Here is a 17,170-nt window from a genome sequence, read left to right as displayed (position 1 = left end):
TATAAGTGATAGCTATAATATGACTTGATAACTCTATTGATAACCCCAAAGGAAAATAATAAATGTGTGTGTGAATAAATGTCTTAGATTACCTGCTATACTCATGTTCACTTTTACGTGGGACCTAAGAGTGTGACAGAAAAGGAAACAATTTTATTCACCTGACTTTGAACCTCCCAGGGCTTGGTTATAGCTGACAAGTCACATGCAGTCATCATCATTGCCCTTTGGAAGAAACAAAAATTGTTAATACAGAAAGAAATACAAAATAAGTGATTTTTTGCCAAAAGAGGAATAAAATTCTGACTACTCACATGATGATCTCTTTTTTGGTTGGATCAATGGTTATGTATTTGATGGCCTCTTCTTCACTTTCCATTTTTTCACAGGCATCAACAATTTTTTGAAACATCGTTCTCTTCCTAAAAAAAGATACAGCTGTGCAATAGCATATAAGACCAGAGATTAAAAAGGTATCTTCAACATGAGCTTTTTCAGATCTCCTGAAGCACATCCAATGACTCTTGTGGGTGTGGACCCCAAGGTAAGAAGTTACATTTTATAACATATATGTGCATAAAGTATAGCCATATTTGCACTACTATATATGAGACAAGCTCTACGCACACTGTATTATTCAGTTAAATTGTCTTACTGTGTAAGCTCTGTTGGGTCAACTTTCTTGAACACAGTGAGGTGTAAAATTGAAGATATGCAAACCCTACAGAAATTTCATTTCTAGAGAGAGTTTTTAGGAAATATATATATATATATATACACACACATATACACACACACACACACACACACACACACAATGTAGTATTGTGGGCAATTATGAAAAATTTGAAATAACCTAAATGTCCATGAATAGAAGGATGGCTAAATTAATTATGGTATAAGCATACAGTTGAATATACAGTTAAAACAAATTAACTGGATCTCCATTTACCACCAAGGCAAATCTTTAAAAGAAAATGTTGCATGTAAAAACCAAGTTGCAGAGAGGTATATACAGTATGATACCACTTATGGGAAATTCTTAAATCTACTTCACAATACCATATAAAAACATGGATGGAAAGGACAAATACACATCAGCCTCTGAATTGTCATGTCTTTGAGGGAGAAGGGAGGGGTCTTTCATAGTGGAGTGTGTATGTGGCGGGGGGATGGGGAATACCTCATTTCTATCACTTTTTTCTTCTTAAAAAAAATATCTAAGACAGTTGTGGCAAAATCTTAGCATTTGTTGAATCTGAATTATATTGTTCTAAGTATCTGTCTTCATGTTTGAACTATCTAATAATTAAATTTTTAATTAAGGAGGATCAGAGAGGCACAATTTGATACTTCCCATCAAAGTCATTAAATATTTGGATCCTATAACTTCTTCACTTTGTTCTAATCCATTTTCACCAAGCAACTTTATGGTTCACTGACAAGAAAATGTGCAGAAGCTTGAAGTATCTGGTACTTGGTAACTATTATTATAATAAATAAGCTGGAACTCTGCTGTATATAACTCAGAATTCTGGAGTTTGGTTAGTTTGCATCAGTATCACCAAGATTGTTCATCTCCCAGACTCCGGACCATGGTGAATTCAGGATAAAAGCCACCTTATGAGGTTGTGTGGGATCACCCTTCTGGCAATGTGCCAATCTTGCTGAGTATTCCTCAACTGAACCTTCTTCAGATAAACTATTTAATATTAGGGGCTTAGCTTTTAAAAGTTTCCAGATGTCTAGAAATTCACTGTCATGCATCCTTAAGGTGTTCTATTAATAACCCAAAAGGAGAATAAGAAATGTATGTATGAATAAATGTCTTTCAAGTTCATTGCAATGGACCATTTATGGAAGGCAGAACCACACAGGTATAAGGAAATTCTGTACTTACTTGAAGTATAAAGCCAGGTCAGTTGCTATTATTGCAACTTCAAACAAATGAATAACTGTTTCAAACTGACGTTTATTTAGGTTCTGGAAGATGTTTAAACTCTGTAAGATGAACATTCACAATAAAGTGCAATCATTAATTTGCCTTTGATTCAACAAACAAACCAAACTATGCCTAAAATAAAGATTATTCTATTACAGAGAGAAGAAAACTAGGTCTTCCACTGTTTTGATTTCAATATTTGTATCTTGGATTAAGAAAGCCTCTCTACTTTGAGTAAGTAATTTACCTATAAAAATACATATTAGCAAATATTCATGTAATCAGTATATGAGGTTTTGGAGTAAGTAAAAGTGTTTTCTTCCAGGACCATTTAGATTTAAATATGTGCTGATATTAATCAAAGAGCTTTCATAAAGAATATCTGGTAGATGTCCAACTGTTAGATATCCATGTTGAATTCCTACCATGTAATTTCAGAACGATTACAGAAACTGTTGGAAAACTTTCAGAAACTGTGAATTACACTAGTACTCGTGTGTGTACAAAAAATAATGAAATCCTCCCAAGCTGTTCTCAAAATGTATCCTTGCAATAATATTTTACAAAGACTTAACTAGACCTTTCTTCAGAGAGTTTCCCACTAGTGATCTCTTCACATATGGATCGGCTTCCTTTCTTAGTGTTCTAGAAAACTAGAGTATAAAGTTGGGAGTGGTTTTTAAAAGATCTGATATTCCAAATAGACCTTTAGAGGCATACAGGCTAAAGGACAGATGTATAATGTTTTTCCAAATGAAATTGACTGACATGAAATACAGGAAAAGTCCCATTGGAAAGAAAAGAGGAAATAGTATATTAACTTATGTAGAGATAGAGGCAGCATAAAACAGACTTGCAAGACCAACTATAGCTCTCTGTTATTCCACGAGACTGAAAAACTAGAAAGCAAGAAATGAACAAAGAACTCAAGTTTTCTATATTATCCTATCTAATAAAAGAATATTATGCAAATTGACCATACCTCTGCTACACCCACAAGCCAAGCCCACCAGCCACATCCACCAGCCAATCAGGAGTGAATATGCAAATAAACCCAACCAAGATGGCTGTGGCCACAGAGAGCAGGAGGGAGGCTTGGGTTTCCCTGGCAATGGAGGAAGCCAAGCTTTCTGCCTGCCCTTGCCAGCCTAGGCCTCCACTCAATGCTACAAAGTTTCAATGATAGAAGATAAATAAATCCCAACAAAAATGGCAGCAGCCACGGAGTTGGAGAGAGCAGGAGGCTAGAGTTGCCCCCGGTGATGGAGGAAGCCAAGCTTCTGCAGCCCTAGCCGGCCTAGGCCTCCACTCTGGGCTACAAAGTTTCAATTATAGAAGATAAATAAATCCCAACAGAAATGGCTGCCGCCATGGAGTGAGCAGAAGGCTTGGCTACACTCCAGGCTACAAAGTTTCAATTGTAGAAGATAAATAAATCCCAGATACCAGGGCCTCTGCTTGGGTCACCGGGGGGCATGGCCAGCCTGCAAACCACCACAGACCCCTCGCCCAGGCTGCCCCACGCCCCAAGGGAACCCCCACCCTGATCCGGGACACCCTTCAGGGCAAACCAGCCGGCCCCCACCCATGCACCAGGCCTCTACCCTATCTAATAAAAGAGTAATATGCAGCTTGACCATCACTCCAACACGCAAGATGGCTGCCCCCATGTGGTCAAAGATCCTGCCCCCATGTGGACACAAGATGGCCACCACAAGATGGCCAGCAGGGGAGGGCAGTTGGGAGGGACCAGGCCTGCAAGGGAGGGCAGTTGTGGGCGATCAGGCCAGCAGGGGAGGGCAGCTTGGAGGGACCACGCCTGCACGGGAGGGCAGTTGGGGGCGATCAAACCTGCAGGGGAGGGCAGTTAGGGGTGACCAGGCCAGCAGAGGAGGGAGGTTGGTGGTGACCAGGCCTGCAGGGAAGGGCATTTGGGGGGACCCAGGCCTGCAGGGGAGAGCAGTTGGGGGGGACCAGGCCTGCAGGGGAGGGCAGTTAGGGTGACCAGGCCTGCAGGGGAGGGTAGTTAGGGGCAAACAGGCTGGCAGGGGAGCAGTTAGACATCAATCAGGCTGGCAGGGGAGCGGTTAGGGGGTGATCAGGCTGGCAGGCAGAAGCGGTTAGGGGCAATCAGGAAGGCAGGCAGGCGAGCAGTTGGGAGCCACAAGTCCTCGATTGTGAGAGGGGTCGCAGATTGGAGAGGGTGCAGGCTAGGCTGAGGGACACCCCCTCCGTGCACGAATTTTGTGCAACGGGCCTCTAGTCCTATATAATAAAAGGCTAATATGCAAATTGTCCCCACAGGCGGGAGTTTGACCAACCGGGAGTTAGATGTGCACTGGCCACCAGGGGGCAGTGCGGAACAGGGCAGGTGTTGGCAATGATGCGGCACTGGCAGCAGGTGGCAGTGGAGGTGCTGCCAGCCCTGATGAGCCCTGACGAGAGTGGGACCGTGGTGGGATGGTGGAGCAGGTGAGCAGGTGGAGCCAGGCCAAAGTGGGTGGAAGCGGGGGCCCCAATCACCCTGCTGGTAGCCCCACAGATCGGCCCTGATCGCTGGCCAGGCCTAGGGACCCTACCTGTGCACGAATTTCGTGCACCAAGCCTCTAGTATGTTATATAAACCTTCACTTAAGTCATTTTTTATAACAAATTTACTGGGCTAAACACCAAATAATGATAGCAGCAACTCACATAATATTACTTAACAGGCACTGTTCTAAATGCTTTATGAATACTCTTAATCTTACAACAAACCACAGCGCAGAGAGGTTAAGTAACTTGCTCACGGTTAAACAGTGAGTACACGGCAGAGCTGGAATCTAAACCAGTGCAGCATGGCATTACACTGCCTCTCAACAAGGAGCCCAGGTTCAGTTCCCATATTCACCACTTGGTAGTTGTATAATCTCAGACACGTCATTTAACATCTGTATTTGCTTTCTCAAATGGGGATAATAACAGCTGCCCTGCCTAACTGCCTGGCACTTACTAGTAGTCTACGCTCAGTCAATATTTGTGGAATGTTAACTCAAATGAGATAACCGAGAATGCATTTTAAAACCATAAATTGCTACAAAGGCCGTATCATTATTCTTGTTATGTAAAGTTTTGAGGCTAGCTTCAGGTTAAAATAGACTTGTAAACCCAAGACCAACTATGGCCCTTTGTCATTCCAGGAGATTGAAATACTAGAAAGCAAGAAATGAACAAGAACTCAAGTTTTTTATATTATATGTTATATAAACCTTCACTTAAATCATCTTTTTATAAAACAAATTCTAGGACCAAAAATAGTATTTTACACAGCAGTTATAAGTAGTAGAAAGGAAAGCTGTGATATTTTTTGTTAAAATAATGAGTTCATAATGGCAACTATAGTCTTTTTGAATTGATAGACTGAGAAAATGGCTGTTGAACACTCCACAAAGTACAATAAACAAAAGAAAACGTGTCTAGATCAAAATCAGTTCCTTTCTTGACACAGTTCACAGCAGCCCCTGGGGAATCCCAGTCCATACTCTGAACCAAATCTGGATACAGGGCATTTTCAGCCTGGCCTGGATTGGCCAGGAAGAAGGAAGAGGAAAGGGGGCATTTGCAATTTTAATCTCACTTCCTGCCCCTGATGTTGGCACCAGGGTGGCCTTTGGACTGGTGGTGACCCAATGGCATGTTTATGTCAGTGACTCACTTACTGTCTTTGTTTGTTCATTGAAACACATTTTTATGTTCCAAATGTAATGTGACATATACTTTGTAATTCCAGTGACACTTAAATTCATCCTTGATTGCTGTACTGGGGGGTGGGGGGGAGAGTGAGGGCATGTGTAGAAATGCCTTAAACTTTCAGACAAATTAATATTAAAAGCACATGAAGACATTGTAATTTTACTGTATGCTGAAAATTTGCTAAGAGAATAGGTCTCAGGAGTTCTCACCACACATGTACAAAAAGGTAAATATGTGAGATGGATATGTTAATTAGCTGGTTGTAGTAATCATGTCACTATGTATATGTATATTGAAACATGTTGTACATCTTAAACATATGTAATTTTAAAAAATTACAAGAAAGAAAGTTAGGAAGAAGAGCCAATTAAAACAAAATTGCAGGGGGGCGGGGGTGAATTTAAATAAATAATCCCTTAGGCTAAAACTTCCTGTCTCTACCAAGTGTCAGATTGTACAGGGTGCATAATCTATAACCATCGACCAAATAAATCAATATTTTTATGCACCAATTATTTTAATGTATATTGTTTATATTTGTAAACCTGGATACCTGTTACTATTTGCTAAGTATATCTGTATAAGAGGAAAAGCTACATATAAAGAGAAATATAAAAATACGACTAATCCTATTGTACCCCATTTAAGTCATACCTTTTTCCAATCCAAAATAATAAAACAGCTGTATAAAAGCTGATAAATTATCAAAAGGTCTTTCACATTACAAAGTAAATCAATATTGGATTTTTTTAAAAGATGAACATGGCATGCTTTTAAAATTGGCATGATTAAGGAAAAAGAGTGTACATTCAACTTTTCAGTACCGCCTTTTTAATAGATAGCACAATATACCTAAATTTCACTCATTTTTTTTCCTCATTCATTTTCACTTTTATCTAAAAAGCTGTACAAGTCTGCTAATTTAAAAAAACATTTCTTAATTCTATATTCTTTCATATTTTCTCTTTTATTCCTTTCACAGCTAAGGCCCTTGTAAGAAAAGCTTCTAAGTGGTTTCTTTTTAAGCTGTGGACATAGATTCATACAAAGTATCCTGCTTCTGTTTTGTATTAGTTGCTGGAAAGCTCTTGATCAAATTTGTGGCCCATGTCTAATAAATGTTTATACCTCACTGTACACATTTTGGGAACATTTTGAGCCTTCACCATACTTTGTCTTAGTTTTCTTATTTTTCCATTAGCCCTCTCTAATGTTATATGTATTTTTTGGAAGCTCCACCAAATCATTTTGGACAAAAATTAAGGATTAAACACATATTCATGCTTGCAAATTTTTTTAAGTAAGCAAAGATTCTTTCATTGGAGCAAGGGCCCGCTTACTCAAAGAAAAAGTATATTTTTATTCTCCCTCTACTATTAAAATGGCAAAAAATATATAAATTCTGCATAGCACATCAAGATAGGTAAAAGTGGCTCTAATTCATTCTGATTAGGGCTCCCAGGTGAGGAGAAGCCACAGAAAGTACAGGCAGTTATAGTCTTCACATTGGAGGAGAGTGCCAACCTGTTCACTGATGACCTACACAAGATATTTAGTTTCTTCATGCCTTCTTTGTATAAGATGGGGTTGGTATGAATAGAATTATTATGCACTTTGTTAAGAAGTGTTTTTGAGTAACAAAAAGGGTTCTGTTATTTATGCTGAGCAATTTATTTTGTCATTTTTACAGTACATTATAATATTACAATGTATACTCTCACAAATCTGACTAACAAGGTTTTTCCAGCCATTCACTCAAGTTAAAGGGTAGGTTTCTGTCTGGTTAGAATATAAGTGGTTCTAATTCTCAAAGCAGTGAACCCCACTCCACTGGGATATAAGGCCATTTTAGGTCAAAGCCTTATAATATGCAAAACAAAATGTCTGAGTCATGCCCCTGAAATGCTAAAGTTGCTAGATAAATCCTAAGGATCTTCCTTATTTAAAAAAATTAAAGATTTTAAATGTAAACATTTTTATACAGAAATAATTAATAAAAGAGTTGCATTGTCTACGTAGGATGGCTAAAAATTTCTTTTCCCCTCCAGCATTTAATTTGCCTGCTTATAAAAAGCTCTGTGATTGCATTGCCTAGCGACTCTATTTACAGGCCTTAAAAGTCTGCAATTAGCAGATTGAATAGCATTGTAGGCAGGTCCTCGCCAAGGTGGTAAAGATTACTGAGATGCAATATTCCTTTTTAGAATGAATAATAAACCTTTATATAGCCATCAAAACCAGTTCAGGCTGCAGAGTAAATAACATTAAAAAATTTAAGATGGAAAACCACAACTCTATTATAAACTCTCCAGTCGCAGAAAGAAAAAACTTATGAGATAGGAGGAGCCTTCCATGGTAAGCATTTAGATATTTGGCTGTAATTTTTAAACATATTTTCCTTTAGTAAATGAAATTAAATAACAAAATTAAAAATGTATTTGACACGATCTGCCTTTGGTATCACATAATCACTAGGAATTGGAAAATTCTTACTCAAAAATATAAGATAGTCTCAATCAGTAAAACAAAGACTCATAATAAATTGGATAATTAACAATTTACTTTTATCTCTCTGAATTACTTTCAATTCTCCTTTGAATTCTCCTAGAACAGATATTATCATTTTTGTGGCATAAATGCTACTGCAGGGAGAGGTTCTGGCTATGCATCAGAACTATTAAAGTTCTTGGTGAAAATGCAGGTTTCTGGGCCCCCACCCCAGAGAGCCCAGTCGGTAAGTACGAAAAGCAGCCCATGATCTGTTTTTGTGTGTGTGTTTTGTTTTGTTAATCCTTGCCCGAGGATATTTTTCCATTGATTTTTTTTTTTTTTAGGGATAGTGGGAGAGAGAGGAGGGAAACATCCATGTGAGAGAAACACATCAGTTGGTTTTTTCCTCATGTGCCCTGACCAGGGCCCTGGCCAGGGAGGAGCTTGCAACCAAGGTACATGCCCTTGTCCGGAGTCAAACCCAGGACCCTTTGGTCCGCAGGCTGACGCTCTATCCACTGAGCCAAACCGGCCAGGGCCAGGATCTGTTTTTAACAACCTGCCCACCCACCCCGCCCTGTGAAATCAATGATTCTGACACAGCTGCTCTGGGTCCCCATGTCTGGGCACTGTATCAGCCTTAAAAACACTCAAGGCACTTCACTACACAACACTTTTCTTCCTGGTCACTCTGCCTTATAAGTTTTTCCATGTGGCTTTTCATTACCTAAAAGACTATAGTGCTATCTCGAAACTTGTATTCCTTCCCCTGAGCCTTTAATAATGATTGTTATGGAAACTGAGAAAAGCTCCATCCTGGAGAGGGCTTGTGCATCCTAATGAGCATCTGCAGTTCTAAACACGATCTCTGCCATGACAAAAGTGTTCCCCTCCGTCTAATCAATGGCTCCTTTTAATTGTTTGGTTTGGAACTTTCTCAACTGATTTTTAAAAAAGAAAGTATAATTAGACTATATCCACAACTTTTCCACAAGCCTATGTACTCTTAAATAAAATTGATAAAGAGAAGATTGACTACCTCCCATAGAATGCTAGTAGTACTGATACATGCAAATCAAAGTGAATTCAAGACCAAGTTCAAAGGCACTTTCTGCATAAAGCTGTCCCTGATGCAATCTCTGTTCTCCCCTGTGCCCTGCCCACTCCTGAATGTGATGTCTCCCTCTGGATGATGGCAGTTGTCCGATTCTGTCTTATATCCCAGTTTCATGCCTCTTTCCACTACGAAAGCTTGACTTTCTGAAAGTACAGACCATACCCTACAGGGAGAGCCCAGGAATGAAAAAGAAAACCAGTGACTGATTTACACATCCCCTATAAGCCTTTCCTTCTTTTTCAACAGACCCACAGAGATTCTGTGAGGTTCCATGGCTCTTTTGTCCTCTATCCCAGCTATTTCCAACTTGGTTGTTCAAAAACTGTTGCAATATAGCAATTTCTGTCATTGACTTTTATGAGGTAAACACTGTCAGCTCCACCCCTCAAGGCCATTTCTTTCCAAGCATTTTCTGTGGGTTAGTGTTTTGACCCAGAGCTTGTGAGCTGCCCTGGAGAGAGGTTCAGGTACCTCATCCTGGAGGAGAGTCTTACTGTACTCCAGATGGTGCCTCTCCAAAATAGAAGATCCGTGAAGCTTTGCCAATGGAGACGTGGATCTAGAAGGAGAAGGATATGCCATGATTTTAGCTGTTTAAAGATTATGCATATGTCCATACACTATAGAATCTTTACTATCTGAGGATTTTTTTTCATTTCCTCTCTCTCCCCTACTGCCTGTGACATGGTCAAAAGTTACATATTGAAAAAGATGTTTTAGATGTAGAAGATAAGAATATGCTCTTTAAAATATTTTTTTTAAAAAAATAATACCCTAATTTATTGAATGCATAAAATGATTGAATTGTTTAAACTCAGAAGTCTAGTCCTTCCTCCTCATCTAAAATCTTTGTCCCAGGCGTTTATGGTGGTCGAAAATGACTTACAGAGCATGTAGCAAACCTGATAAAGCCTGTAGCTCATTGATAGAGAAAGTGTTCATTAGGAATTGAGTATTCTTATAAATATAGCATAGAGAATATGGTCAATAATCTATACACGTAAAACCTTAATATGCAAATAGACTGAATGGTGGAACAAACAAACAACTGGTCACTGGCGTGCGCTGACCACCAGGGGGCGTGCACGGAACAAGGCGGGCATCGGCTGCAGTGGGATGGTGAAGCAGGTGAGTGGAGGCACCAGACCAAGGCAGGGCGCCAGTAGCTGTCATCAGGGTGAACGTCTGGTGGTTACTGAAAATTCTTTGTTCCTGCATGCCGTGGTCCCGCTGGGCACTCATACCCACTGTCAGTGCTGGAGCCACCACTTGCACCCGCTGCTGGCACCCGGCGCCGGCCCCTATTGCCCCTCAGGGCTTCTCCACCTCCCTCCTGAGGGGTGATTGGGGCCAGCAGCCACCTCTTGCACCAACTGCCGGCACCAGCCCCACTCGCACCCGCAGCTGGCGCCCAGTGCTGGTCCCGATTGCCCCTGAGGGCTTCTTCACCTCCCCCTGCTCCTGAGGGGCGACTGGGGCAACAGCCACCACTTGCTCCCACTGCTGGCGCTGGCCCCAATAGCTCTGCACCAGCAGTGGGTGCGAGCAGGGCCAGTGCCATCAGCGTGTGGGAGCGGCAGCGGCGGGAGCGAAGCTGCCGGCAGACGGGACCAAAGGCCTCAGCAGGAGGGGCTGGGCAGGGGCACGGAGGATGGGCCAAGACCCACCCCTGTGCCCACCACAGCCTTGCGGCCTACAGTTCCTTTCAAGGTGCACAAATTCGTGCACTGGGCCCCTAGTCTATATATATAAAAGGCTAAGTTGACTTGCGCATGCGTGATACATATAAAGCTCTCGCTGGCGCCAATCACACACGTGTGTTTTGATCTGTCATTGTCAATCATGAATTTGGTTGACACCTCTATTATAGAGAAAGGGCAAATAGCGATATTAAAATATGTCTTCTAATTAATTTCCTTTCAATGTGCATGAGTCCATGCACCAGGCCACTAGTGTTGTAATAACTATGTATAGTGTCAGATAGGTACTAGACTTACCAGAGTGATCACTTCCTAAGTAATATAAGTGTTTAATCACTTTGTTGTACACCTGAAACTATTATAATATTGTATATCAACTGGAAATAAAAAAAATTTAAGCATTTTTTAAAAAAGAGGAAGAAAAAGAATGTATAGGAACTAAAATGAAAATCACTATCAAGTAACACTTCTTTCCTCCTCCAAGACAGTGAGATAAACTTAAATTTTCCATTTGCTAATATTTGGATCATGCTTTATGTAAGTGGGGACCTCAGTCTTCGGTACCCTATCTTTCTTCAGTTCTTCCTGTTGGAGGAAGGGAAAGTGACATCAAAAATAAAAAGATGAAAAAAGAAAAGATGGAGAGAGGCTAAAGTCACAGGTGTACTTTGATAATGTGGAAATGTTGTGATGGAAATATGGAATAAATAATTTTAAGAAAGGAAGACATCAGTAATATGGGTGGCAGCCTTTGTAGAGAATTTCATTTTGTTTCAGAAAGAATAGAACTTTAGGGAAGAGAGGGGTCATGAACAGTTTTGGTAAACCAAATATACTAGTTAGGGGTCAGAATTTTTTAAAATGTTTTTATTGAATTTTTAGAGAGGAAGGGAGAGGAATAGATAGATGGAAACATCAATGAGAGAGAAACATTGACCAGCTGTCTCCTGCATGACCCCCACTGAGGATCGAGCCCACAACCTGGGCATGCAACCTGACTGGGAATCGAACCGGTGATCTCTTGATTCATGGGTTGATGCTCCAACACTGAACCACACTGGCTGGGCAGGGATCAGAATTTTAACTCACATTCAAATGCCTACTCTGTGTCAGCACTGGAGATTTTACAAAGATGCACAAAGCTCAATTCCAGTGGAAAAGAGTGATTATCTTTAATTCCTTTGGGTTTAAAAACATCAGTCAAAAAAGGTTACAGAGGAACTAAATATTCACCCAGTCTCAAAGTAACACCGCACAGCTTATTTATTAATACAAAGGAGAAAATGTACCTTTGCATAAAGAGATCAGCTGGACATTATTCATAAAGAGATAATGGGACAAATTAATATCATAGGTCTCTTGGTGCAAGGCACTGAGAAGTACACAATGTCTATGTAGAATTCCTACCCAAAACGTTTCCCCTGAATCTAGTAACCTGGAAACAATCAGACAAAGCCAAATAGAGGCATATTCTGCAAAACAACTGGCCTAGACTCTTCAAAAACATCAACATCCTGAAAGACACACAAGGTTGAGGAATGATTCCAGATTAAAGGAGATTAAAGATATGACAACTAAACCTGGTATGAGGTGATTTTCATTTCTTCTCCCCTTAGACAACCTCAAACGTCACAAGCACCTGTCGACACTGCACATGTGTTCACTTACTTCATCTGATACAGATTATTGGTGCCTCTGTGGTCAATGTCATGGCAGAAAGCAGCAGCGAGCATGGCAAAAGCTTCGAGGTCTGTATAGTATTTCTTTAGCCTTCCTGTCTAAAAAAATATATTTATATTTATATTTATATTTATATTTACTTAGATTAATATACCTCTATAGCATGAGCTGTGAGGCCTACCTGCAATGAAGAAAGAGTTCTGTATTTTTAGAACAAGTTGTTTTTATTTCTTGTTGGGTATTGTAGCTAATTCTGGGCAATTACAAAACCCAGCAGGATGGGAAGGGGTTGGACGGATGGGTGAAAAAAATAATAATAAAGGAATTAAAACATACAAATTGCCAGATATAAAAACAGTCATGGGGATGTAAATTACAGCATAGGGAATATAGTCAATATTGTAATCACTTTGTGAGGTATATACATGTCTATATTCGTTTCAAGTGTAATGTGTACACCTAAAACTAATATGATACTGTATGTTAACTGTAATTGAAACAAATTTTTAAAAACAACAACAACCAAAGGACTTGTATGAATGCATATTGGCATAACCAATGGACACAGACACTGGGGCGGTGGGGGCTTACCTGGGGTGGGAATGGCTGGCCGGGTGGGGGGGCAGGGTCAAGTGGGGAAAAAGGAGACATATGTAAAACTTTAGACAATAAACAAACAAAACAACTAGCCACCAGGTAACGGAAATTTCCTTTGAGGAGGTTTGTGATTGTCCTCAATAAGTTTAAGGTTTCTCTTAAGAGTGACAATCCAGCCAAGTGCCCAGGCATCCCCATATTGTCTGGCATCATCTACAGGGGAGTTTGGGGCTTATGGGATTGTGCCCATGAATTCCAGAATTACTGATAGACTGATGGACTGTCTCCGGTTCTCACTCGCCATGCTCAACAGGGAAATGTGCAGGTTTACGATGATTGACAGCGCTCTGGACCTACCATCAGCAAAGTGAACATGGTCTGCCCCACATTGAATCCATGCCGCCAGTTGTGGTAAGTGACAGAACGGTACCCTTTTCTCACGGTGTACATCCATCTGGTAAGAACCTGTCACCCACAGAAGATAACACCATTCAGACTTTGGAACAGAATGCTAAAGGTTGGAAGGTCTGTGACAATCTTATCGATTGGTCTTGTTTACAGAGGTTAAGCTGATATATTTACAAAGTTAATAATAATTTAAAATTCAAACTGAAGTTAATCTTTTAAACCACAGGAAACATTAATGAAGTAGAGCAACAGAATCGCCCAGTATCTTAAAGACCATCTACCTCTACAGGTACTTTGAATTTCTCCACCACATTTATTTCAAAAAATAGTCGTAGTCCACACTTAATCAGCCCGTGCTCTGTAATGGGGAAGTCACTGAAGTGGAATTCACACAGGTCTACTGCCTTCGGGTCTGGCAAGTCCTCTTTCTGTTGAAATAAGGACAAACTGTGTCAGATTACATTCACACATCCAACATTGGGTGTGAAACAAATTACAATGAAAAGACACCATGTGCAATTTGCTGAGCCTTTACATGCCTGGCGCTGGGTGATGCAGTTTGCATGTGTTATCCTCACAACAAACCTACACAATTTCACCCAGTTTACAGATGGCGAAACTGAGACTCAGCTATATCAAGAAACTTTCTAAGTGGTGAGATTCAATTCCAATCATATTCCAGTGGCTATTTTCTTTCTATGATGCAAAATGAAATGCTGGGTTGCAGCAGCTTCACCCATCTTTGATACTCAGCTTCTTTTTTTTCCTTTTCAAGAAATATTCAGGAAACAGTAAATGATTGTTTAATTCAATTCTTTCATATTTTCTTGACATGTTCAGTGACGCTTTCCCATGAGACTGTAAACTGTATCAGGATGGGATTATGTCTCCTGTCTGTGTGGAGTCCCTGACCTGCAGTCCCATGAAGGGGTTTGGTAAATGTTTATTGAGTGAATGCATGAATGAATGAATGAATGAATGAATGAGGGCCCTGTAGTATATTGGTACACTTGCAGATATCTTATTCATAGGATTATGAACGAGGCATAAGAGTATTGACATGGCTTGGGAAATTTAAAAAAGGATCTTACCCTTAAAGAACTTAACTTATTGAAATGGTTATAGAATGCAGACCAGGGAAAGGTGAAAGCTTAGAAAACGCACAGCGCATAGCTTCAAGTGCCTGGGACTGTGGGAGAAATTGAACGCCTGAGGGCAGGAGGGGGGAATTGAAGGAGGAGATATTCTGGAGCGGTATTCAGCTGATTTGGTAGGAGAGAAAGCACCAGAGGCAGGAGTTAGAAAAGGCTATTAGGGTCTACCAGATAGATGCAGAGGAGCAATTCAGTTCAGTGGGCATCTACTGGGTACACTGAGTTTACTACTGTGTTGAGGTCCATTCTCTCGATAATGGTACACAGATATTTTAGGTAAAATTACGGTTTCTGGTCCTCTAGCTCCTGATCTGGGCTCGTCCCTCACACCCTTACCCCTCTCTCCTCTCCCTGGGGCTCCCTCCTCACCAATGCCACTCTCAGACCATCACTTTAGGCAGAGACTTTTTCCTTCGAAGCAATGGCTTGGGCCAGGAGACTAATGTTCAGTTCTGGGTTTGGATTAGCATGTCTCCCGCATGGAACAAGCCTCAATGTTCTCATCTGTAAAATGGGAAGGATACTAATATCTTTTTGTCTTTGTTGTTTTAATTAAAAAGTAATTTTGATTTAAAAGCAATTCTATTTGCATGAGTCAAAGAAAATTTGAGGGGATTCAATTCACATCTCATAGTAACACTTCACAAAACTCCTTTCTCCATTTCTCATAGGACCCTCTGATACCCTTAGTTACTCATTCTCATCACTTTCTTTCTCTCTCCAAACCCTCCCAGATTTCTTGCCCAAAGAGGCTTTTATTTTTCATTTATTCATCTATTATTCACTCAACAAACATTTGTTGGTTTCTGTGTTCTAAGCATTATGGAAAGAGAAATGAATAAAAATGTTGCCATTGCCCCTGAAACATGTTCTCATGAGCAGACCAGTAGCTCAGCTTATAAAAAGCTATCCTGTGTGTCCAGGCCCTGGTCTGTTTGCCCTGCTTCCCCTTCTTATCCCCAGCCATCTCCAAGCCCCCATCATCAATCGCTGCCCAACCCACAACTGCTTTCCCTTCACACCTCAGGGCCATGGCTGTCATCTCCTATTCTACCACCTTCTGTGAGTAGAATCAAGCCCTTGGCTTCTGGGGGCCCTTGGGGCTTCCACTCTGTGAACTTGTCCACACAGGGCAGGGTCAGTGTCATTGCTTATATTTTGGTCTCCCTATTAAAGAGGGGGCTTCTTGAACCAGATAAGAACCAGGCCATACTATCTTCTGCTCTCAGGACCTTAAGAGTTCTTTGTACTATAGTGCATCTCAGTGATTACCGAATGAATGGGAAAAATTTTGAATAAAGGATGAGTGGGTGAGGTACTTCTCTGGGGCCTTCTCTGGGTGATGTGAAATGTTCTGGAAGTAAGACAAAGGTGGGAGGAGGACTTCCCTCACGTCCTTTGTCTGAGTCAGTGCACAGCTGCCTCAGTCCTCCCCAGCACAGTGACATGCACCTGCTGCTACACCTACAAAATAGACCTGGCCTTCCCTGAACCTAGAATTAAAATGCACACCTGGAGAAAGAATCGTGGTGAGGACAGATACATGAATAATTATGTAACCAAGAAATTATGCCAAGATAATTTTGAAGAATTCCTCTGAAATACTTGTTTGTTTCTTGAGTTCCTAAGTTTTACGCAGCGAAGATTTGGGCCAAACTTAGAGCAGATTTCCATTAAAATTGGGTGTGTTTTGGTAAAGCTACTGGTTCTTTATCCATTTTACTGCTTCTCCAATATAAGGTCCTCCCTCCTCTAAATAGACAACTAGAGAATTTCTAAAGTGTCATGATGTCAATCAGAATTTTGTTTTACAAGAAGATGCATGTTGTTGAGGGCAGGCAAGGAGAAGGAAGGGTTATCGTTTGGGACAAGTGTGAGAAGAAAGTGTTTAGAAGTCAAACCAAGAAGAGTGGGATCCTCAGGTGACACAAAATTATGCAGGGTGGGAATGGAGCCCTCAAACAGGGATCAAAGGCCACTGGCTCTGTGCTGGCAGAGGACAGGAAGAAACACCTTATAAAAGATGGCAAGGGGAAAGGTGAGGTAGTCAGTATGTCTCAGTTTAGAAAGCAGAACACTTATATCACGGATTGCAGAAGGACAGAGGAAAACAGGATGAGGTAGGTAGTTAGGAAATAGATATGATACTATTTCAATTTCAATCAAATTATATTCAAACTAGTGGCCTGGTGCACATTTTGCATGGTGGGGGGAAGGTGTCCCTCAGTCTGGCCTGCACCCTCTCCAATCTAGGACCCCTTGGGGGATGTCCAACTGCCAGTTTAGGCCCCATCCCTGTGGGCAATCGGACATCCCTCTCACAATCCGGGACCGATGGCTCCTAACTGCT

At 40.9% G+C, this 17,170-nt stretch overlaps 1 protein-coding gene across 1 annotated transcript in view; it reads right to left on the bottom strand.

The window, feature by feature from the left end:
* PDE6C (phosphodiesterase 6C) overlaps positions 1–17,170 on the bottom strand; it is a gene marked incomplete at both ends in the record, with an annotated part of 38,323 nt that overhangs the window by 3,833 nt on the left and 17,320 nt on the right. The window contains 7 exons of the mRNA XM_079794295.1: positions 162–225; positions 315–422; positions 1,901–2,001; positions 9,753–9,840; positions 12,650–12,759; positions 13,616–13,723; positions 13,948–14,094. Coding sequence (XP_079650421.1) covers positions 162–225; positions 315–422; positions 1,901–2,001; positions 9,753–9,840; positions 12,650–12,759; positions 13,616–13,723; positions 13,948–14,094 — 726 coding nt within the window. The remainder of the gene's footprint in view (positions 1–161; positions 226–314; positions 423–1,900; positions 2,002–9,752; positions 9,841–12,649; positions 12,760–13,615; positions 13,724–13,947; positions 14,095–17,170) is intronic.

This window comes from Cnephaeus nilssonii, assembly GCF_951640355.1.
Source record: "Cnephaeus nilssonii genome assembly, chromosome: 16".
Taxonomy (NCBI): domain Eukaryota; kingdom Metazoa; phylum Chordata; class Mammalia; order Chiroptera; family Vespertilionidae; genus Cnephaeus; species Cnephaeus nilssonii.
This window is presented reverse-complemented; position numbering and strand designations above follow the sequence as displayed.